This window comes from Mugil cephalus, chromosome 20, assembly GCF_022458985.1.
Source record: "Mugil cephalus isolate CIBA_MC_2020 chromosome 20, CIBA_Mcephalus_1.1, whole genome shotgun sequence".
Taxonomy (NCBI): domain Eukaryota; kingdom Metazoa; phylum Chordata; class Actinopteri; order Mugiliformes; family Mugilidae; genus Mugil; species Mugil cephalus.
Genome location: NC_061789.1, coordinates 8,902,829 through 8,926,623, shown reverse-complemented (window position 1 = coordinate 8,926,623; position 23,795 = coordinate 8,902,829). Strand labels below are relative to the sequence as shown.

The window sequence follows — 23,795 nt, the reverse complement described above, 5'->3', positions numbered from 1 at the left end:
CTGGCAGGGTTTCCTATTACTATTTACGATAGCTTTTATGATAGATTGTAGGAAATTGTCGTATCTTTTGGTCTACTATCTTTCTTGCTGCTAACAAACTAAAGACTGGTGATGCATTTTTACATACATTTTAATGTGAGGGGTTAACAAACATACTTTTGTATGTTGTTTAATGTATTTCTGTGTTTCCCTCCCCTGATTCCTTTATAGGTGTTGATTGTGTAATTGGTTTTCACCTGTGCAGTGTCTGGTAGTGCAAGTTAATTGGTCGGTTCGACCCCCAGATTGTCCAATCACTGCTCAGGGCCTGAATGAAAAGGGACGTGGCCTGGAGGCTCCAGTCCCTGACGCCTGCTTTCATTCCTTTTCTTCAGCCTTGTTTGCTATTCAACTGTGTGGACTGTATTTGAGGTTGGGGTACCCTCCCCTCATACAGTAAGTCAGGTCTTGTTTTATTGTATTGAATTTTTGTCGTTTTTGCATTGAAATAAATCTCCTGCTACCTTGATTCTCAACTTCCTTGGTTGTCACGCATTTGTCCTTAAATTCCCAGATCTGCCTAAAGGGATTAAATCAAGACATTTGTTAATGCCAGATCTGAACCACTGAGCAACATCAGGCCAAAAACATGATGAAACTGGTCCTCTGTCGCTGCAGAATAATGTGCAATTTCTTAAAAATAATTCCACATGTTTTGCAAGGGAGTGATTACATACAAACAGTAAAAGCAGACATTGAATTTCTGCAGTCGAGGTTCATATTATAGCGAAAGGAATCCAGATCAGGGTCCACCTTGAGACATTTAAGTCTCCAAAACACGACCACATGCTTTATTTTAGCAGGAACCTGGTTCGATCGGGAAGCATCTGCAGCAACGTGCATGAAAGTTAGAAATAAGCAAGATGGGCTGATTTAGAGATTTATTTTTAGTGTGGCCTGGAGGAGGGACAAATGTTGTGGGGGGAAGAAAAAAAAAGTGAAGGGGAGGTACACGAGGCGGGAAAGAGCAGCGACTCGCACATCTGGAAATAATCAAGGGCCGAGAGAGAAGGAGGAGGGAGCTCTGTTGGAAAAAGGGAGCAAAGCGAAAGGTGAAACCTCCAAGATGGAAATTATATAAAGTCAGTTTAAGTTCAGAATCGGGAGAAAAGAGGAAAGTTAACCAGGGGGGAAAGGCGGGCGGACACGATCGACCAGAGGAGAAAGAGGAAGAGAAGGAAGGAAATCAGGTTGAAAAAGCCTCCAGTGTGAAGAAAAGGAAAAAGCAAGAAAAGATCCCAACCAGAAGAGAAAGGGGGTTTTAAAAAGAGGAGACCGAAGGAGTTAAAACCTGTTCTCAAGTAAGTCTGTTTGGATTGAGGTTTTATATAATCAGAAATTAACTGGAAGTCTAAACACTGCACCTTAATTAAATCGCATGGTCAAACCTGAGCGAGTTTAAGTTTTTGATTAGAAGTGTGTATACTGGGATATCATTTCCATGTGTCTAATTGATGTGACATTTATTTTTTTTTCTATAGAGAACTTTATTCGTTAAAAGACACAAAAATATTATGCTTTAGAGGAGCACAAGTGGCTGTGTGGTGGAGATATCTTAAAGGAGGGTTTCCATCAGTTTCTAAGAAAAACTCACTAATCTGATGTCAATACAAAAAAAAAAAACAATGTACAAATAATAAAATCACAGATGAGATGTGATTCTATCTTGTACCACCAGCGCTGAGGGACCAATTCTTCTCTTTCCAATTCTGCATTTTCATTGGAAACAGGAAGTCGAGATGAGATTGTCCTCCCAAGAAAAACGTCTTGTTTGTTTTAGTGCCTCAACCTGTTTACATGTGATGAGCGCCGCTATAACTACCTGCTTGAATTACAACAATCTATTGGTTTATTGAACCAGTGATGAGGTTTATTTTAGATTTAATGAATCTGGAGAGTAAATGAAAGGTAACGTGGATAGAAACTCGGTTTAGCCTGGGTCTCAAGCTCCTCTAATGAAGACTAATGTGATACAATCTCTATAGTGATTTATTTTTTTTTATTGTACAAATATTTTATTTCAAACACATTAAAAATAGATTGCCTGCCTCGTGAAACCACAAATTATTAAAAAAGCAGAGGTTTTTGAATGAATAGCAGTGCTTTACAGCAATAAAACGTTTAGTGAACACAGAGTAGAAGACTGTTTAATGTCATGTGAGTTGTTGGTGATTCATCCCTGTTGGCGACACTGGGGGAACCTCTTTGTCGTTTCTTTTCAACTTTTATACGACGCATCCATATTATTATAGTCTCCACATGAGACTTCACTCTCAACAATACACACGTGACGTCTCAAGATGCAAATTACATTTCTAAGTTATGCTCACATCCTACTCTATTGGTGTTTTTTAAGCACGTTTGTCTCAGAATTTTACTAATTTTTGTAACAGATCTGTGTTGAGCAGGAGTCATGGGAAATGCCTTCAACAGTATAATTAGGTCCGCTGAGCTGGGGAGGGAGCTTCCTTCCTGTCAGCAGTTTGACTTCCTGCGTGAGGTCAGTGGTCGGTGCGAGGACCACTTGGTCCGATAGAAACTGGACACACGGATACTCAGGTATCCTGTGGTTTCTATAAGGCGATATTTCAAAATAAGAGCAACAAAATGACAAAAGTGAAGGTACCACATGGCATAACATTGACCGTTTTGTGACAATTCAATGTTTTGCTGGTTTGGACCTCGTATTCATTCGTGTGGATGTTACTTAGACATGTACCACCCACGTAGACCAGACCAGACACCCCCACCCCATAGTAATGACACTCCTTAATGGCAGCAGCCATACCAGACACCTCAGGACACCCTCTGAAGACCCATGTTCATTCTCTGATGAGTCACAACTGGTTTGGAGGCACAAGGAAGAGCTACACAACATTAGGAAGGCAGTCATACTATTATGCCTGATTGGCCTCAACTTGCCTCAACTACTTCCGCAGTTCTGGTTAAAACAAATCGTGTGACGTGGGTGTAAAATCTCCGCTCTCCACTCCAAACCAAGAACATGAACTTTAAACACGGAGGACATTTTAGCCAACAATAAATAATGCAGTTTTGAAGCATTGTTTAAACGTCGTCCCTTTCTATTTTGCAGGATGTCGGCTTCTCGAAGGTGTCTGTGCTGCGTCAAATACTTGATGTTCATCTTTAACCTCATCTTCTGGGTTCGTATTTTGAACCAAAACTTTCTCTTGCTTCAATATGTTCAACCAATTTACAGTTTGCTTTCCCCTTCCTCCCCATGACACTGTTGTTTTTTTTGTTTTTTGTTTTACATCTCACTTCCTCAATAGCTAGGAGGATGTGGATTGTTTGGCGTTGGCGTCTGGCTGTCCTTCACCCAGGCAGAGTTTTCCTCTCTCCCTCTGTCCTTCCCGTCGCTCTCGGCTGCAAATCTGCTGCTGGTCGCCGGTGGAATAACGATGGTGACGGGCTTCCTGGGTTGTCTTGGGGCCCTTAAGGAGCAGCGCTCCCTGTTGGTCATGGTATGACTAAATTTATAGACATTTACGGGCTTGACAGATGACCGTAGAGATGTCACATTCAGAAACTCTCCAACTGCTCTTCTCTGTTCTGCAGTTCTTTGTGATCCTCTTGCTCCTGGTCCTGACAGAGGTCGCTCTAGTGTTGGTTGTACACATCTTCCACGACGAGGTGAGCCACTATCTACAAGTTTCAGTCCAAGGCTTAGAAGAAACAGTGCTGATATTTAATTATATTAAATCGTGTGTCTTCTTCTTCTTCTTTTTTTTCTTTTTAAAGCTGAATACAAAAGCACAAGATAAATTAAAGGAAGGTATTAAGAGTTACAACTCAGACCCTGGACTGAAAAAATCCTGGGACAGCGTCCAGAAAATGGTGAGCACGCTTACCCAAACCATGCATGCCGTCTTCCACTTGTCACTTTAATGGATCAGGAAGCGTCTGCTGGGTAGGCCGGTGTGTAGTCGAGGGGCACAACTCTGCTCTTTTTGTCTCCTTTTTCTTAGTTCAAGTGCTGCGGAGTGTCCAACAAAACAGACTGGCACAACGTGATGAATGAAACGCTGCCTTCGTCCTGCTGCTTGGTCGAGACAACACCTTGTTCCGAAGGATGGGACGAGGTTGGTTCTGACAAGTTTGGTCGATGCTCTTGAATGAAATCTAAGGTTTTTTGTTTTGGATGCGCAAGCGTGTCCAGAAGGGAGTCAAGCATATGTGACGAAAATAAACTCTTACACTACAACAACAAAAAAAAAAAAAGCCTGAAAAGTTAAAGTAATCAAGCAGTTTAAACCATAGGTCTTCGACAAGAGGTCGGCGGAGGTACTGCAGGGGGTTACAACGCAAAATCTTTTGGTTGATTAGACATTTTTGATATATTTTTTAATTTTCCCCCACAAATTTAAAGTTCTTTAAATACACATTAACTTATTTTATCAAAGGGGTAAATGGATTTATAACTAGTACTAAGCCAAGTTTAATATATAACACATATAGTAGGTAGGGGGTCCCTACTTAATCTCTCATCAGTTTGTGGGTTCTTGACCTGAAAAACATTGAAGACCCATGGATTAGACCATGTGATTTAAATAAAGGGTGAACTTTGGAGGCTATAAATTAAAATCTGTTTAAAATATAATAACAAGAAACATTCCTTGTCGCTTCCATCCCACCCACCCTCTAAAACCGCCTCGAGGGCAGCGTTTAGGTCGAAGGTACGAGGATCTGTTCAAGTCAGTTGGCAGGGGTGTAGTTTGTCAGTGTGTGTGTGTGTCTGTGTGTTGTGCGGATTTGGTTTTATCTGACTCGCAGCAGAAGGAATGGGAGCAGCTGGGGTTCTTTAAACAAGCAGCAGTTAACGTGGATGATGTAAACCGCAACTTTTACAACACTCAGCCTCTTGGTGGACAAACGGTGATGGATGTTTGGCAATAATTTACTAATTTTTCTCTCTCGAATGAGTTTGGGCCGATTCCATGTTGGTGTAATTCCAGTTCTGGCCTGTTTATATTTCAGTGGGAAAGAATAAATGGGTTCTAACTCTGTACTCCCATTGTTTGTTGTTCTTTTCTGTGTGTGCCTCTCCTCTCCCTCATCTTCTCTTGCCTCTGTTTGTCCTCTACAGCCGTGCTATGAGAAGGCCAAAGAGTGGCTGCTGAATAACATCACCTCCGTCCTGGTGTTTGGAGTGTGCATTGGTGTTGTTCAGGTAGTCGTCAGTTCTCCTTTGTGACCTTTTGTTGTGATTTCTTCCCATCTTTTAGGGTCATGAAACAACAAAACACATTTTTTAGAATTTGGTGTACACATTCGGTAGCACACACTATATTCCACTTCATTTCATATATTATGTCTTAAAAAAATAATCTTGTAAAATGCTGTTTTTATTGATGTATTTATATATTTTTACAAACTTTAGAGGTGCAAGGAAATATCTGACATTTTCACATGTATGACAGTCCTGAAATGTATTTTGCCTTCGTTTCTGTTTCATAAATATGTCCATTTTACTAAAACTGAGCACGTTTTAGCTACATTTTTACGTTGCTTACATTTAGATTTCTACAGCTTCAGCTGAATTATTTTAAACACAGAGCCGTATATTCGAGAGAATCTGGCCAACTCAAATCATGGACACTATTTTTGCTACATCGGAGGGAAGATTCTACAATGTAATCCTATGGGGCAGATGTGCTACGTTGAAATAAATGTCTTATTTTAACCATTAACGGGCCTATAAATGTTATTGCCAATGTCTGTCAATATGTAAAAGGCCCTCACTTAAATATCCCAGTGTCTACTTACTTTAAATATTTTAAATTAACCTGTAAAATGCTCTGTAACCCAATCGCCTCATAAGTTATGGAGCGGTGTTTACCTCCATCTCCATTAAAAGTTTGTAATCAGTCAGAAAAAATATAAATACTCAGAAATAGTGAAAATTAAACTAGTCTTACTGTTAATTACTATTATAATTAGTATTATCATTATACCATTAGCATGCTAGCCATAATAACTATGTAACAGAGGCAAAGTTATGTGTCTATTAAATTTGTCTATTTACATTGACATAAATTACATGCACACATGGGTTTCACAGTATATATGACGGTAGCTGCTATTTTCCTGAGCCTTTAGTCTAGATAACTAGCTAGAATAAGGCTAGCATAAGGCTAAGTTAACTTCAATCGTCATTCATTTGTAAAGCAGTGTTGGGTGTTTTTGAGATCATTTTACATATTAATGATGGTATGACTTTATTTTTTCTATATAATCTTAACAAATGCCAAAGAGTTAGATGTATCTACCACAGCGCCCATGAAACACGTGACCAGCTCAGAACCAATCAGCACAGTTTTCTAGTTGACCAGACTTTCTCTAATATGCGGCTCTGCTTAAATGCTACTACTACAATGCCCTCTGCTGGTTGTAAACATCCACCAAAATGTTCTGAGTAGATCTAAATGTGTTGACTCCCCTTCCTTCTCCCTGCATGTCCTCTCTTCTCTATTCAGATCTTGGCCCTGGTCTTCTCCATGCTGATGTACTGTCAAATCCTCTGCGCCGAGAAACACTTGGACTGAACACAAGACCAGAGACTGACTGGCTCAGTGATAGGAAAGTTCATCGAGAAAGAACTTCTCATCCAACATTTTTTTTTTTTTACTTTTAAATCCCCCAAATTGAGACTGGGGGTGCTCAGCTCAGTGGCTTACTTTGGGTTCGGACCTAAAATGCCCTAAAAGCATCTGTCAGTGGCTGGTAAAACTTTTATTATCTAGGAGCTAATACGTTACCATTCTTTCCATAGAAAAATGAATATGATACCAGCAACTGTATTTCTGCATCAAGAAGAGAGGCAAGGAAAACGTAATGAAACTTTTCACATTCCGTGTTCATATTGTCAGTATTTGTATGATTCATCTAAAGTATGGAGCACGGGAGACCTTTCAATTTATTAACCTGCTGTATGTTAAGACTGGCACTAAAATGGGGGAAGATGCTTTCGATAAGTAGGCCTACTGTAGTAAAAGACCAACACGATTCATGTTAATAATTTCATGCAATGTATATTATTTCTTCAATACATGAACTCCTAAAATGTATCCGGTTCATATCATTTTACAGCCATGTCCAATATACATTGTTATTATTATCATTTCACATTCAATATATATATATAATGTCTAATCAACCAATGATTGTGCAACTCCCCTTGTTGAAAACCTATGACTTATAGGATTCTGCATTGGTCTCTGTCCTTATCATCCACAAATTAATCTAATTTTCTGTTGTTTTTTTAAAATTTTTTTATTCAAACATATGCTGTAGTTAACATTTTATGTTGTAGTTCAACAATACTCGTTTGGCGTTAGTGATATAGAGACTTGAAACATATTTTATAATTAAAACAACATTAATTTAAGCCTTGAACATATATATAGTTATATATATTTGGGATATTCTCGGGTGTTTCAAGCACAAAATCTAAAGGCAGAGTAAATTGAAGAATAAGACAACTATAGATGCACACATGTTGAACAGGGGTGGTGAGCGTCCACTATGGGGATTTATAGATTTAAAAAAAAGATGCAGGTAGTTTATCATGGTTCTGTGATTCTTTTACTCAGAATTAATATTGAGAATCATAAGGATTTCTGGTAAATAACTGGAGGGAGGAATGATAAGAAGCATAATCTTAAGATTGATATAAAGACTGCTTTAATTATACATTTCCTAATATTCAAAGGGAATCGATTTATGTGTAATAAATCTTTGCCTCCGTTAGGTGGTAAATATGTAGATATCTACATTCTGCGACACTCTCACTATTGCTACCGATCAATATGAATATCTGTCCCTACCTGATGTTCAAAAAGAAAAGGAGAGATAATTAGTTGTGCTTCGCATTAATTAATCTGTACAGATTGAGCTACCGCAACAATAAAGCACAAGAATGGACTTTTAAGGTAATAATCAAACGCCATTTCAATATTGTTGATTTAAGAAGTAAAACTATAAGTGTGAAAAAAATAAAAATTCCAGGCTATATCCTTAACAATTGTGCATCCTGAATAGAAGAAAAACAGGAGTGGAAGCTTGTTCAATCCAAGCCATGGATACAATCTAATAATAAAACCTGCTAACTTTACAGAAACGCAGCAGTCGACAAATAAGGACAAAACATTTTAATACACAAGCATACAAAACATTTTGGAGTCTTTTAAGTTCAGCATACAAAAACATTTTGTACAGTTGGCGTGCTCTTCAAACTTTTGACAACTTTTAATACTGAAATCTGATGCAATGCACTTTGTTTTTAAATAAATAAACATGTTAATTTCTCACAAATTAACCTGGCATGATTCACACTGCAATGATTAAACGATACACTTTCCTTTAATCCCGTCTGCCTGTTTTTTGCCTGCAAAGATTTCACAATAAAAGCTGTGTTTAGTTCTTCTTCTATGGTTGGCTCAGAATTGTGAAATGTAAAAATGACTACACAAAGTATTAAATGACCATACATACAACATCACAATTCATCTTCATCTGATTATTATCATGAGCTGGCTGAAGGAGGTCGTTTCTCCCTACAACACAACAGGATATTTGTAATGCCCAGTAGGAGTGTTGAAAGTAAAAAGGAGAGGAGAGTGACTTATCTGATGCCGACTAAATGGGGCTTTTCAGATTTCAGAGATTTTTTTTAAACAAACAGTTTCTAAATGAGAGTGGCCATTATAGAAAATCCCCAAATACTGTAGATCAGAAAGTATGTGTTCGTATGCTTATTAGTGGGCCAGTTAAAAAAAAAATAATATATATATATATTTTTTAAAAAAGTTGCCATTTAGGGCTTTATAAATAAATGAAATACAACACTAAAGCTTTTTACTATGAAGCTAAATCTGAGGGTTTAAGAGTAGGCACATGTTTTGTCATGATAATACAAACTACTGTTCTCTCTCCTCTCCAGATCTTCCTCAGATGTTTGATAAGAGTTCACTCAGCGCAGACTCATGGAAATAGCCCCATCTACTGGCAACAGAAAGTTAAAGCTTACGTGAGAAATATCACATTTACGGGCTATATCACTATCTGTTCTTGGAAAACATTATCAGACTCCGGTCATGTACTGTTCCAGTTGAAATTAAACATCCCATAAAGTGTTGTTGCCCTGCCCGATGACACACGGTGAGGTAACTTCTGTGGACCTGGGACGTGCCAGGTATCCCACAATGCATTTTGCGTGTACATATAAAAACAAAGCTGAAACAAGAGCGACTGGACTGGTTGAGGACATTTGGCCACTAATCAAAGTATCTTATTCAGGTGAGTTATTGTAAGTTGGGGTCCAGTAGAATATTGCCACTTATACAGCTGCGTACTGGCCTCCTTACATCCAGATGCCTACTTTAAATATCAGCATGAACACGTAGTGTACTCATATTCAATGATTTCATCTGTTGACGTATTCCTAATTGGATTTATCCATAAGTTCAGTTTGCTAACAGCTACAAGACCATATCAAAATCTGTCTCTTTGTCTCTACATATAAATAACACCAAAGAGTGCTTATGCCTTTTCTGTCAGTCAAGTACTCAGGGTATGAGCCACCATTTGGTTACAGATCATACTCCCACATTTTAAAAGTTAAAATTGCCATGCAAAATGAATGAAGGAAGCTCTTTTTCATGCAGAGGATGTCACATTGCAAAAAGACTGTAGTTAATAGCTCATAGCCCACCTCCAAACGTGGTCTGTCCTATCTGATCTCGGTGCGTCTTGGCTGCGTTCGCACCAAAACTTATAGCTGCCCACTTGTGATCAGATCACCCATTTCAGTCCGTACGAGGACCATGATTAGTGTTAATGCTACATAGGTGGAACAGGAGGTGTTTTTTGTGCAACATCCCATAAGAAAGCAGGCCTGTGTGTGCATGCCTGCAATAAAAATCTCTTCTATCTTCCCAAGACAGAAAAGATTATCACTACATTTAAGTGTAATTGATTAACTTAAATTTTAGTTTGAAAGACCCTAATAGAGATCTAAATCTGAACTGGTCCAACACTGAAAACGCATGTGATTCTCTTAACTTAAATCTAGCTTCTGGCCGTGTAAACCAAAACTCCACTGGTGTAAGTTCTTTCTCATGCCTTGATTCCAGTTGAGCAGAAACTAAAGGCCCTTTGAGGGTTTATTCGTAAGTCCGGATGTGGCACCGTGTGAACGCAATGTAAGCTCCATCCGTTCCTCTTCACTTACACGTCACGATTGTTCAGTTGGGGACAAAAATACACCTGGGTCTCAGTCGTACTCCACAGAATCCTCCAAATCTACCATGTGTTCCTGAAAATGAAATAAAAGTTTATGTGATAAATAACAACTGAGGGGAAAAGAGCTGTAAACTTTAGGACAACCTCAATCGTTCACTCACCCAGCCTCCTTGTTGTTTGATATACGGGTAAAAGTTTTCCATGTAGCGCTCTGCGAAGCCTTGCATGCGGCCCGTGGCTGTCACGATCCGCCGCGACACCTCCATGGTGACCACCATGCGCTGCAGCGTTGGACTGTCTGGTACTGGCTGAGGTGGGGTCACTGATAACTGACTAGAGCTGCCGAAAAAGTCCAGAATTTGGGCAAAGGAGCCATAGGAAAGACGGTTTAAGTTGGCGCACAGGGCGGGGTCTGACTGGATCTGGTAAAAAAAAACAACAAAAAAAAACTGTTGAGTTTCTGTAAATTGTTGCCCATGAAAACTGCCACAACTGAGTTTTCCATATACGTATGGGAGCTGATTTAAGTTCTTTGCAGGTTGACAGCCGTATCTAGGAGGAAACTTCACTTACCAATATCCCATCAATATCTCACAATATCTTCACAGAGGTTATTTCAAAGGAAGGTCCATTTTTTGAAAGGATTCATTGAAAGCTCTAGACTCAAAGCAATACAAAGCACTTCCTACCTTAGCGTTGATAGCATCTCCCTCCATGGAGAGCAACTGAACAAGCTGCTGCACCACTGTGTCATCATCTACTGGACAAAGAAGCAGCAGCTTTACCAGAAATTAAACACACTGCCTGAATATCTATAACCACGTCAATACTCACAGTTTCAGACTGTGTTGAGTGTATTCTGGCTAGCTGTAATATTATGTTGCTATTGGACACTTTAAACTCTGGTTGTCTAGGTAACCCTCTAGTATATTTCCCTCACTGAGAGTTTCTGGATGTTTTAGACTATTGCTAATGTCTCTACGCTAGCTTGCTTTTCACTGCTCTCTATTTGAAAATGGATTAAGTTACACAAGCGATATGTTTGCAGCATATGCCAATGTGTTAAGTCCACCACTGCCATCGGTGGTCTTCTTAATTATGTCACCTCAAAGTTTAGGTATTGCACTGTATGCTTTGCTTAGTACCTAAACAAACCTTGTCTCAAGGCTGAACTGAGCCCAAGGGACAGTCAAAAGTAGTCTTCAAGTAAATAATATAATCAGCTTTCTTGTTGGATTTAAGTTCTACTTCCTGTCTGATTCCTCTCGCCTGTTTTGCCCCGATATCTGCATGCTCCTCCCCTCATTGGTCTCACCTGTCTCTCATTATTCCATCAGCCCTCGTATGTTGTGAGTACATATATATCTATCCCTGTCTTTGTCTGTGATGTTACCCTTTTTGTCTTGTCATTACTGTGTTCGCGTCTTGGTTTTGGTCCTTACCTGCTTTTGGAGTTATGTTTTTAACTAGTTCTTAAGTTGCAGCTAGTAACTCATTTTTGTTTCCAACTCCTTCCTCCCCTTTATGTTCTGCATTTGGGTCCTACTTCACCAGAAACTTGACAGATTATATGTGTGAGGATTAAGCGTGTTTACCTGTCGGAGGCTGGACTGTGATCTTTGGTTTCTTTACACTGGAGGTCCTTCTGGCAATCCTTTCCAGTTTCTCTGCTACATCAGTGTAGAACTCGGGTGGATTATCTGGATTGACATAAACCACAGCACCACATGTATCTCAGATGAACATTATACCTCTTTTACCTCTCTGCTACGGTCGAGTGTTACGCTCTCTAGAATATTCAAAGAAGACAACCAGCTTTGTGTTTTAGAGTTCAGTGTTTGGAGGTGCTTACTGGGAGAATTGGTGTCTGGCTGTTGATTGTGGTCGCCCCAAGCCAGCGTCTCAGGCCTCTGGGCAGACGGTCCGTTCTTCTGCTTCTCACTGCTCTTCTTCTTGAAGAACTTGGACAGCTTTTTAACAACTTTCTTTCGGTTAATCTTCTTTGAGGATTTCTTTCCACCGTCCTCATCTTCATCAGAAGACGATGATGATGTGATGTCATCCTGTGTAAACAGGTTTTTTCATGTTGGCATCAATGGTGCAGAGATACCGATGTGGGTTAGTCATGTACTAGTATACAGTATGTATATTGGACATGTATGCAATGCTGAGAGAGATATGAATTGGAGAGGAATAAAATATTTATGTAAAATAAAGGTAGCGCCAAAAAAACGACTCATGATGCTCCAATAATACTCTTAACTGACATGTGGACACACCAAACCAGGTAGATTTCGTAGGTTATAAGTACACATTGTGCATCTACTACCATTGCTGTTGAACCCACCGCAAAGACTACAACCAAATGCTAGCTAGCCCACACTCAATGTTCTACTGAAAGGAAATAACTTTTTTATAGGTGGGAGTTTCCTGTACTAGAAACCCAGAAAGAAACCCATTTGCTCAGAGGCTAGGCCAAGAGTTGGTCTACAATTTGCCAGAAGTCCAACTAAAGGCGACAGCAAAACCACCATCAGATTGGAGTTTTACAGTACCTGATGACTTTCTGGACAGAAACCCATTCCGAAATATCTGATCTTTGCCATATGCCTGTTCAGAACTACCATACAGGTGAAGGTTGTGCAATCTCTTTGTGATTCTAGAGGCACACACTTGAACACATACCTGCAGGCACTGTTATGAAATTATGGGTGTTTTGTTTTTTTCCAGCATTAGGTGAATTTCCCAGGTTGACTAACCTGGTGATTTATTCCAAATCCCTTTTAAATATCCTGCCTGACTCACAGTGTGATCGTTCTCTTACAGTGGCTTTGACACTGAACAGTTGCATTGATTGTCAAAATAAAAACACCAGTTCCTTACATCAGTTTGGCTTCTGTACTGTACAATTTTTCCCTTGCTGTTTCTTTCCAATGAGCCTTTGGAGTTTTTGGCATGACGGTGCGAAGTGTTGCGTCGTGGCAGCTTCTTAATTAAGCTCTTAAATCCAGTCTTCTTCTCATCGCCCGAACTGTCGTCCTTGGCCTGAGCAGCGGCGCCATCCTTTGACTTTGGTTGTGGCTTGGTGCTAGCAAGGGAAAAGAAGCATGGTGAACATGAGCTTTCCAGACTTCCCAGGCTACCAAACACTTTAGCAAAGACCAGTTTCCATTGGCCAACATTATGTCAAACCCTGAAGATGAAGGCTCCATCTAGGTCATTAGATTCTAATATGCTGACGACATTACCTGTACTTGCTGCTATCTTTGTACCCTCCCCCTACCCTGCCAGGCCTCTCTGTCAGGGGGGTGGAAAGAGTCTGATGGAGGAAAGCTTGGAGGACCAGACGAGTCTCAGTCTTGATCTCCACCAGAGAGATGGAGGAGACAGAAGAGGTCGAGTCGAGGCGTCCTGCAGACAGTGACATCCCTGAGACAAGGAGAGAATGGCGCATTAGTTTTGTAGCAGCTTGTGGCTAACTTTCCTGGTATGTTCTGCATTTGCCCTTTGATATTTTGTGCTCATAAGAAGAAGATTTTTAAAACGTCATGTTTATTAGAGAAGGCACAGTAATCAAACAATGATTGATGAACTATGGAGACTCAAAAATTCTATTTCTGATGTCATATCTCTCAAACGTTATGCTAGTAATGTTTGTGTTAGCATTGTTGCAATACGACCTCACACAGAGCAGGTGCCAGTAGTTTAGGAGATCATGTTATTGGAGTTGACTCCAATTTATTAAGAAACTAAAATCTAAAACTAAAATCTGAGTTCTCTGCGTAGATTATGAGCCTTTAGGGTACAGTGTTCATAAATGGCCAATCCACAAATATAACAATGCTTTACAGTTTAAATTTATTCAACATCCTCTAAAACAGAAACCAGTTAAAACTGTTCCACCTAGTAGTTTTTCATTTAGATCTTAACTATGACAGTATCTATGAATCCTGCTCCTCAGAAAGAGTGTATTCATGTGCAGCAGGAGCCCGTTCTGTGGCATTTCATTTCCTCATGGCAGCAAGCAATGCCAAAGCCCTTTCAGTCTCACTTTCTGTACAGATAACAATCTACAGCCGAGACAGATGAGAGATAATAGAGTAGTATAGTATATATATATGTTAGAATACATAAATGTATTTATAGCCAGATGTATTCATTCCACAATCCACTCCACAGTTAGGCTATTATTTTATAACTCCATTTAATAATGCATTACTCTACTATTCAGTAATATACTACTGTATAGAAGTTGTATAGCAGCAGTAGTAGTGGTAGTATAAGTAAAACTAAAAGCAAAACAATCAGCCAATCCAGTCAGTCGACATTCTTTCTTTTCCCGCCGCCACACATGGACCAATATGCTGAATAATGATGACCAAGTTTTTAACCACACCAAATATCATAACAATAATCAAACATTAATGAACAAATTGCTTAAAAACGAATGCAAAACTATGTCTTTAAAAAACTTTTTGGCTACATCGACATCCTTGTTTGGTATTGATCACAAGTTGAATAGTTGTGGTTTTGAACTGTCTGTACACTTTTCCACCTTTACTGTTGAGAAACAAGGCTTGGGATTTGTTTTATAGGAAACACAGTGATCTAAAATGCCAGCACAGGTTCACTATTCACTGCTCTGGTTCATCAGTTCTGGTTGAAAATACACATGCTTTGTGAAAGTGTTACTATTGTCCAGAGGGTCACATCCACATGTGATTTAAACAATGAAAGAAATGTCTCCAACCCCCTAGAGCTTTAGCATTTGATCTTGTTACCTTGTGTTACTGGCACCTGTATGCCAGACTTTGGGTCTTTTCACCGTTTGCTATCGAGGAGACTCAATGAGGAGACGTTAACATTTACATACAAAAATCCAAATCCTACTCCCTGATCACAGCAGCATTTACATATGGTTTCTTCCTGTCCTTTTATTGATCTGATTATAAATGATTGACTATGGTTGGTTTACCCTCCCTTACCGGTACACCTTACTGGTATGACAATGGACAACTCCACTACAGCAAAATCAAGGACTTTGAGAGATTTCTTCAATCAGTGTTGGGGAATTTTGGTCTGTTGAGAACTGATTATACCTTGGCAAAGATCTGCCGGGTCAATAAAATTGTTTGGATGAGCAGCAGTCATACACATACTCTGATCTCCGTTTAGTTTGATGTTGACAACAAAATAGGTCAATGACTCAGGCATTTGTCACATAATTTGCTACTCTGATTGGTTGCAGGACTATACAGTTGGGTACATCCGTTTTTTTTTTCTTCTTCTTCTCTGTATTGTTTGAATCACGGCAGGTTAATGGCATGATGGAGCATATGATTAAATGACACGGTTGAATCGTTAACAGGTTGACAATTTGTTGAGTTCAGTACTTTTGTATTCTTTCAAACCAGAACTAAAAGAAACCAAAAACAATGGGAGAAGAATTAAAGGCCACAACTTCCCTGTTTATCAAGAGCACGTGCTCAGTTGCCAAAACATTAGGTACACTAGTTAAAAAAGAATGCACCATGATATCACAGCCCTGAACAAAACTCACCAAGGTGACTTTATGTTTACATTGACAGCGCGTCACAAATGTGGTATGTCAACATAATTTTGCAGGATGTCGTTCGTTGTATACTGTTAAACTCGACTGCACAGCAAAACAAAAGTGTTCCTATTGTTCAGCCTGGCCCATTGACTTGAACAAAGTTGTGGAAATAATAGAAACATATGTCTCTACAGCACAACACAACCCGGTTCAATATTAGTGCAAACCACAGCCTTGAGAATGAAAGCACAAGTAAATCACAATGCAGAAGTATCAAGCTTGGATTTAGTGCAGGATTGTTATATTAAAATGTATTATTTTTCACTAGTGTACCTAATGAACTGGCAAGTGTAGTGTAAGTTCTCTCTGAAGCATATCCAGCATGTCAGCCTATTTCTAAGGCTCTAATGTTTAGCTCTAAGCCCTAATTATCACCTATAGACTTTTTAAAATAATTTATATAATTAATAAACCAGAGAAACAACACTGCCTGATTTTAGTTCTTTTTTCTCTTGGTGATAATTCCCGCTCAGCTGTATGAGGTCCCGACACTGGCTGTAGTTCCCTGTACAGACACCGGGACATAAGACAATCTTCTACCGTCACCAGGAAATACTAACATGACTGCGGTCTTTCCTTACAAACTACTCGCGACCTTTCACCCCAAAACGCGCTTGCAACAAGATTTCTTTTCATAGCAAAAACTCATCTTTGTCACCAGATTAAGAGTTTATCTATAATTAACGCGTAAACTGAGGGCAGAAGAAATCTTCTTAGAGAAAACGTCCTGGGACGAAACCCACCGCCCGAGAGTTAATACCGAATTAACTAAAACATTTCAGTGGCATTTCTGAAATGGGATTATGGGATAAAGAAGTGGCGTACTCCAATTAAACTATTACTCTTACCTTCATTTGCGTGCGGCTTATCGATCTGCTCCGGACGCTGAGGCTTTTCTGTCGCTTCTTTCAATTCGTGTGCGCAGGTGCTCTGGGTGATACGGTAACAGGAAGGAGGAGCAGGGATATTTTTTGTCAAACTTCTGATCGACACGATATTATTGTAGTCTCTACGTTGATTAAAATAAAAATACATAATAAAAGCATTTGGTATTTTTATAGTTTGATATATATTGTTATATTTGCTTTTTTTTTTTTTAGATTTTTTTTTCAAAAGTTCACAAAAGCCTCCTAAATCGACTTATCATGTTTTATTTAATATGGATTATTTAATTGAAAAAAAATCTGATTATTAACGATTTAAAAAAATGTGACTTAATGTCCTTAAATACTTTCTCAGTTTGCCATGTGCTGCAAAAAAAAAAAAAAAAAAAAAAAAAAAAGGCTCGTGTAGTTTCTCTTATTTTCCTTTAGATGTCAGCATTTTTCTCTATTTGGTCTTGTCAGCTGCAAGAAAAGTCAACCGGCAAAACTTTTTTTTTTAATGCATGAGTACCCCGCTGCCATATGAGGAAATAGGACCTTCAGCTTTATGTTTGTTGCGGAGATAATATTCCTTCCCTCCCAATGAATATAAAACTAAAACAATGAAATGCAGAACAATGGAAGGACAAAAACGCAGAAAAACGCAGAGATTATTACCGTCAGAGCACAGGCTCTGTCTGAGATTTTAGGGAAGTGCTTATCGGGACGGTAAAGACATAAATGAGTCAGTCCTGACCCTGAATTGAGATTCCATCTACACCACACTTATCAGTGCATGAGGTACAACAGTGAATTATAAGAGGTATATGATCATTTTTGAGGATGTAGTTTGAGGTGCCTATACAGTGGGGATGTCAAAATAATAGAAACAATTTGGTTCAATAATGAAACAGTTCTTATTTTAAAAAAACGCCGAATACAATGAAATTCAAGAAGCTAAGATTCAGTGCACGACTGTTATTATATTAGGATCCAGAGTGTACCTAATAAACTGGCATCATGACGGTGTCTTATGTGGACATCTATCTAATTTACAGCAATGTAACACATGAGATGTTTCTTTGTGTGTTCATCTCTTTCTTTTAAAATTGGTATTTCTGCATTTAGACACATTTAAACCAGAATCTTAAGATGTGCTCTTTGTTTGCTTTGATCAGATTTGGTGATTTATATCATCCTGATACAGAAAGACACGTGTCCAGTGTCCTTAATCCTAACTTTGAATGTTATTGATGTTCATTTTATTAACACTTACAGCCCTTGTGGGATTGTTGTACATGTGGGACTGATTTTATTTTTATTTATTTTTTTACGGTGTGCACCTGGACACTGTGATATTACACTTTTGTTAGATTTTCAACATGTTTCATGGATTCAACACAAACCTTTTCGTGGGTACTTTGTGCCAAATGCCACAAGCTGAGTTCGACCACCAAAACACGTCACACCCATCCACCCCGCCAGTATATCCATCAACACCTCATTATAACTCGTTTCTCACGAGATCAGAAATCACGCCCCTGTTTCTCTGTAGACGCACACAGATGAAGTGGTGGAGCGGCACGAAACGATCTGCTCTTCTTTTTCTTTACACCTTACAAGTGTGAGACTACTACACACACACACACGCAGTCATGGCTGCAACCTTGTTACATTTCAAGCACAGAGGCTGTAGTATAGTGTTTGTGTGAGGACAGGAAGGTGCAATACACACACACACACCAAGTGCAGGAAATACCCCCTCATGGGTTGTGGGTACAGTGGCATGAATATGGTGTTCAGTGGGGCGGGGGGATTGTTTATCACAGTTTGTTTTTTTAGTTTCTTCAATTCAAACCCTCAAACATCAACAGGGATTTAAAATATATATATATATATGTGTTAAGCGTGATTATGATTATGTTAGATTTATTTATTAGTACTTTAATAGAAGTCAAATTGATTGTAAACACTAAGAGGCTTTAACTGTTACACACACACATATATATGTATCAGGAGGAGGAGGAAGGCAAATATTAATTTTGCATATAAAACAAATGTATAATGTCGTGGACCAGACTCGCGAGCACCACACACACAATAGGTCACAGTATTTTACTGGACAAACCAGGCACAAATATCAGTTTTTAAAAATCTTTGTTTTTGTATTTTACGACTATTCTGTTACAAGACAGAACTGTGTTTGTTTTTTGTACAGACAATGTACTATATTATCCTTTTTTATCACTTTTCTGTTATAGAAGTCTAAGGTATAGTGATGTTTAGTATATAGTTCTATAGTGACCGCAACATCCTATGCATTACTTCTAGACTTTAATGATCCACGAGGGGAATTACTTTGTCGTAGCTTTGTTGCATATAAAGGTAAACACAAGAAAGATAAAATAAAATTTAGAGATTATGCTATGTTATTAATTTTAATATCACAGGGTCTCACCGTCTTCGACTCTTTCCAATGTTGATCCCGTCCCCTTCATCAGAGCAAAGCGAGTAAAACAGAAAAACAGGTTCTCACCCAAGCTTCGTGTTCTGTTTTATTGAAAGTCCACACAAAGATTTCAAACAATCAACAAGAATCAACAAGAAAAAGGAGTCGGCAGCGGCCGATCGCACCCGAGCTCGTGCGGTGACGGGCGGCGGAGGTCCTCAGCGCAGCCCCCCCCAACCCTGTCCAGCGTCACTGTGAAGTATGAAGACACTGGTACAAGGATTGGGAGTGACCAGACCGAGGAGGCACAAAGGAGAAGCGCGAGGTCTCCAGCAGGTCGTGAGGTCACAATTGTCAAAAGATACATTTATTTATTTGGAATTTCCTGGAGTAATCTGTGCACTGTGGTCAAAACAAGTGACATGGGATACTAGAAAATTCTCACAAGAACTTTCAAAAGAGGCAGTTAAACAGCGGATCAATAAAAATGTGAAAGTTCAGTGCGTGCAGTTTATCCAGTGAGTTTCTCAAAGTAAAGTCGTGTGCCTTGTTGTGTTGCTTGCTTACTTACCTCCTGCAACACAAAGCCATTTCCTCCCAGGGAGTGAAGCGCCTACTCTCTCTCGCTCTCTGCCTCTCGTCTATATTTGGAGCCTTCTCTACGACGGTCCTCCTGCGACCTGCCCTCAGACCCATCTTATGTCCTTGTCTCCCGATTCCAAATTCCTGTCCCTCTTTCTATCCTCTCCTGCGCGCCCCCCCTCCTCCTCCTCCCGAACCTCCCGTCGCACTGCTTCAAACACCCCCCCCCCAAAAAAATCACTGTTCGTCTGCGCTGGGGCCAATAGGGAGCCAGGCAGCAGGGTGAGGCACTTCCTCTGTGACAGGAAACTAACAACAAACACCCAGAGACCACGAGCAGGGGGAGGGGGTTAATGAGAAAGAGAGATAAAGAGATGCTAATGTTTGATGGCTCGGAGTACAGCTGGAGAGGTTAGAAAAAGGTCAAACATCTCTCGGGTTGATTTTTTTTACTGTAAAACTGGCTTTACAGAAGTGGCGCAGAGTTTGTTGATCCATCACCGTGTGTCAAGAAAGGTCACAAACCACTTTATAGCTTTTTCAGGTCTGCCCGAAACTAATCATGACGTGAGTCACAGAACAAAATTAGCTTGTGGTGTTTTTTAAATACCGATTTGTCACTTTTCAAAGTGAGACTTTTTTTTTTCCTTTGTACTAAACAGAAACCAGAAACTTCACAGCCATGTACAGTTTGGTTCAAGGACAGGCCTTTGCACTCCTGCCGCACGTCTAACCCAACTCCATTGAACTTCTACATCCTCTTTACTTAAGATTTTTTGTCCCTGCACCTTAAACTTCACTCAGATATCTTACTAATGGGTCCATACATGAATTTGTAGAGTAGAAACACCTCGCGTTTGCTTTTGCGTTTGCTTTTGTGTTTGCATTTGTGCTTATAGAGTGTCTCTCTCTCAGAGCTAAGCTCTAAATTCCACTTACTGAATGCAGCCTTTGTCCTAGTTTACATGCAATGGAGAAAATCGAATAAGCGACGGAAACACGTCCTCCTCCTCCCCCTCCTCCTCCTCCACACTAGGTGCCGATATGTGTCTTTTCAGCGGGTTAATACAATGTGACCTCAGCTATGTGTTCGGCCTGTACGTTCAGCTACATACGGCTCCATTTGGCTCAGACTGCGGTTAGCCAACAAGAGTTTGGAAGGGATAGCTCAATAAAGTTTTTATTTATAATTTTTAATTTTCCACGTAACAGAAAAAATACGATGACAGCACATTATTCAAAAATATAAGAAATTTTATCCTGAAAAAGATTTTTTTTTTAAAAAATACAGCTTTTATCAATTTATCCAAAGAATAAAAGGACAAAACAAAACCGCTAAGTAGCTCTGCTTCGATAACACCTGCTAACCGCTAAAGCCACTAACCTCACTTATGCTTCCGCTTCTTCCTGTTGTCCAACCAATTGATGTCAACATCCCCTACAATGTGACGTCATCTTGAACAGGTCCGGTACCTACAACGGCCCCTTTCCGGTTGACCTAATACGTCAACAAGAGTCGTTCATGAGGCAGACCAGAATTATATAGTTCAGCTTTTTTAATTTCACATTTTATCGCACTTATAGTGCAGATAAGATGGTGCTATCCCTCATGTGGTTGTTCTACCGTCTCTGTTTGCCTTCTTCTTCTGTGAGGGTCATACTCCAGCACAGGGGTTGTGGAGCATGCACACACACGTTATCCAGTTAAAGTCTGATTAAGGCGTATACATGGCGGAGAAAATCGATTTCCGATTGCATTATCTAGGTGTCTTATTCAGATAAAGAGAACTTAGTCAGGGTAACGTATTTACATGCACTTAAGTTGTCCAGTTAAAGTCAGATTAAGGCAATAATTCGTCTGACTTTGTATTCAAGCAAATCCCGTAAAAGGACCACAACAAGTAATGAACCGACCGTACAAATTTATCCAACGCTTAATTTTAAACACATCAGTCAGTGTGTTTATATGCACGTGAAAAAAAACGAATTATTGCCTTAATCGGACTATAACAGGAGAATTTAAGTACAAGGTGAACAGAGCCAGCAGAAGAACCGACTGAGGGAAAGCGCATATCTTACCTGCACCAGAAGTAGCGCGCACATTACGTACAAGATTAAAAAATGCACTATTGTCCCTATGGTTGCTGTTTGAAATGCCGGCCTGCCGCATGAAAGACTCTTGTTTATTACATGACGCAATAGGTCAACCGGAAAGTGAGTCGTATTAACGTGGTATTATCTCACTGAAAAAACACGTATCGCCACCTAGTGTGGAAGAGGAGAACAGTTATTTGATTTTTTTCCGCTGCATGTAAACTGGGACAAGGACTGTGGTCAGAAAGTGGAATTTTGACCATAGCTCGATTAAGCTCTGCATGTAAACGCACGCACTTCTGTATAAGACTGCAAGATCCTTTAAACCATAAATACACACATTCCCATTCGGCTTGAGCGTGTGCACCCGTTTATTTATGTAAGTATCCATTCAGCCAATCACAAATCAGCAGCATAATGTCTCAAATCCTCCAGAGACAAGTCTGGAGCTTCAGGTAATGTTTAAACCAAGCATCGAAAATGTCAAAAAGAAACTATGATCATGCAATGGTTGTCTGTGAATAACCTACTGGTTTGACCTTTTCTCAACCTGCCGATCAGTCTCTGCAGAGTTCATTCAGAATAACTGGGATTCAAAATCACAATCCAGTGAATTCACAAGATGCAAACACCAAGTTAAAGAGAGAGTCCTGAGTAAAATGAGTAGTTGGAGAGTAATTGTTGTGACACAGAATGCACAATATGTCTAAAGTGGAGATGGATGGGCTGCAGTATCGGAAGACCACTCCTGCCAGCTATGAAGAAATCTGTGGGTACAGCTTCTTTAAATCTGTTGGGCCTTTGTGGAAAACCGTAGTCTCCTTATGGTCACAGTTCACCATCTTCTAAAGGCTGATTCCAGCATAAGCGCACCAAGGCCACGGAGCCAAAGCCACCTAAGACTGGGTTCTTGAACATGGATTCCACACTCACCAGATCTGAATCCAGCAGATGGGATGTGGTGGAAGAGATGAAATGATGTGCTGTTATAATGCTAACAAGGCTATTTCTAACGTCTTGATATGCAACTTACGCATATGACGTTTCCAGGTCACAAACGTTGAGATTAGACTCATTCATACAACAAACCTAGGAGTCAAAGTGGGAGAGTTACAAGTTGACTTCTTTAGGATTCAGATACATTAAGATGTCTTAGTGTCTCATTTTGTCACACTTGTAATAATGCTTCAATATATCGGAACTCTGGTTGTTCCCATTTTTGTGGGCGGGAAGTTGAAGGAGTGATAACGACAGACTCACGTTGTTCAAAGAGTCCAGATAAAGAGAAATGAGCTCGATAACTTCTGGGCGGGGGTCGTCTGTGGGGGATTGTTGTTTATGAAGGAGCTCCAATCGCGCTTATTATCTGCTATAGCATCCTTTACCACTCTCGCCCCATCATTAACTCCAATCTGCGTCACCGTGGCAACCAAACATCCTGGATGTGTTTGACCTTATATGGTCCAGTCTGGTACGACCAAAGATAACAAACGCGCGGCCGGTGGATGTGTTTATCTAGGAGATGAGACTCTTCCTTGATTGTGCTTATCAGGATTTTTTTTTTGTTTGTTCTCATTGGTTTTGTAGACGATACATTCTCCATTTTGGTGAAACATATTCATCTTCTAGACTTGTTTCCACCCAGATACTTGAGAATCGAGGAAGTCGACGCGAAGGACACTTTTGGCCGCGCTGTTCTCTCCCAGAACTGCGCCAACTTGCCGGTGACTGCCGTGTCTTTTAGGCCAGCCGTGTTTCATTGGGTGCATCTGATCGCTGGAGCTTTATTTGAAATGGGTGTAGGGATCTGCTAACAGGAAATCCACAGTCACATAGGCAGGAAATGCTGCTGTTCAGACACAGAAATAAACAAGACATATAAGGGAAACAC

The 23,795-nt window shown here is 39.8% G+C and overlaps 2 protein-coding genes and 1 long non-coding RNA gene across 4 annotated transcripts; 1 reads left to right on the top strand and 2 right to left on the bottom strand.

Annotated features, from left to right (window-relative positions):
• The first annotated feature begins 1,015 nt into the window (after positions 1-1,015).
• Positions 1,016-8,490, top strand: tspan4b (tetraspanin 4b). Its single transcript, XM_047572148.1, has 8 exons — positions 1,016-1,340; positions 3,134-3,203; positions 3,333-3,524; positions 3,619-3,693; positions 3,802-3,897; positions 4,029-4,142; positions 5,147-5,230; positions 6,537-8,490. Exons 2-8 carry the CDS (start codon positions 3,135-3,137, stop codon positions 6,603-6,605), a joined length of 699 nt encoding a protein of 232 aa, XP_047428104.1. The 5' UTR covers positions 1,016-1,340; position 3,134; the 3' UTR covers positions 6,606-8,490.
• bcl2l12 (BCL2 like 12) lies at positions 8,196-17,137 on the bottom strand. Of its 2 annotated transcripts, none has more exons than XM_047572145.1 (8): positions 16,765-17,137; positions 13,551-13,731; positions 13,186-13,390; positions 12,155-12,365; positions 11,898-12,002; positions 10,992-11,062; positions 10,464-10,724; positions 8,196-10,375 (listed from the first exon to the last, which is right to left on the bottom strand). In XM_047572145.1, exons 1-8 carry the CDS (start codon positions 16,949-16,951, stop codon positions 10,334-10,336), a joined length of 1,263 nt encoding a protein of 420 aa, XP_047428101.1. In that variant the 5' UTR covers positions 16,952-17,137; the 3' UTR covers positions 8,196-10,333. The 2 variants fall into 2 exon arrangements, with proteins under 2 accessions (XP_047428101.1, XP_047428102.1); XM_047572146.1 differs by having other exon boundaries at positions 10,992-11,059.
• Positions 17,138-19,308: 2,171 nt separating this feature from the next.
• LOC124998117 lies at positions 19,309-19,950 on the bottom strand. The gene is made up of 2 exons (XR_007111025.1): positions 19,800-19,950; positions 19,309-19,480 (listed from the first exon to the last, which is right to left on the bottom strand). It is a non-coding gene; the product is annotated as an uncharacterized LOC124998117 (long non-coding RNA).
• Between the last annotated feature and the right edge of the window lie 3,845 nt (positions 19,951-23,795).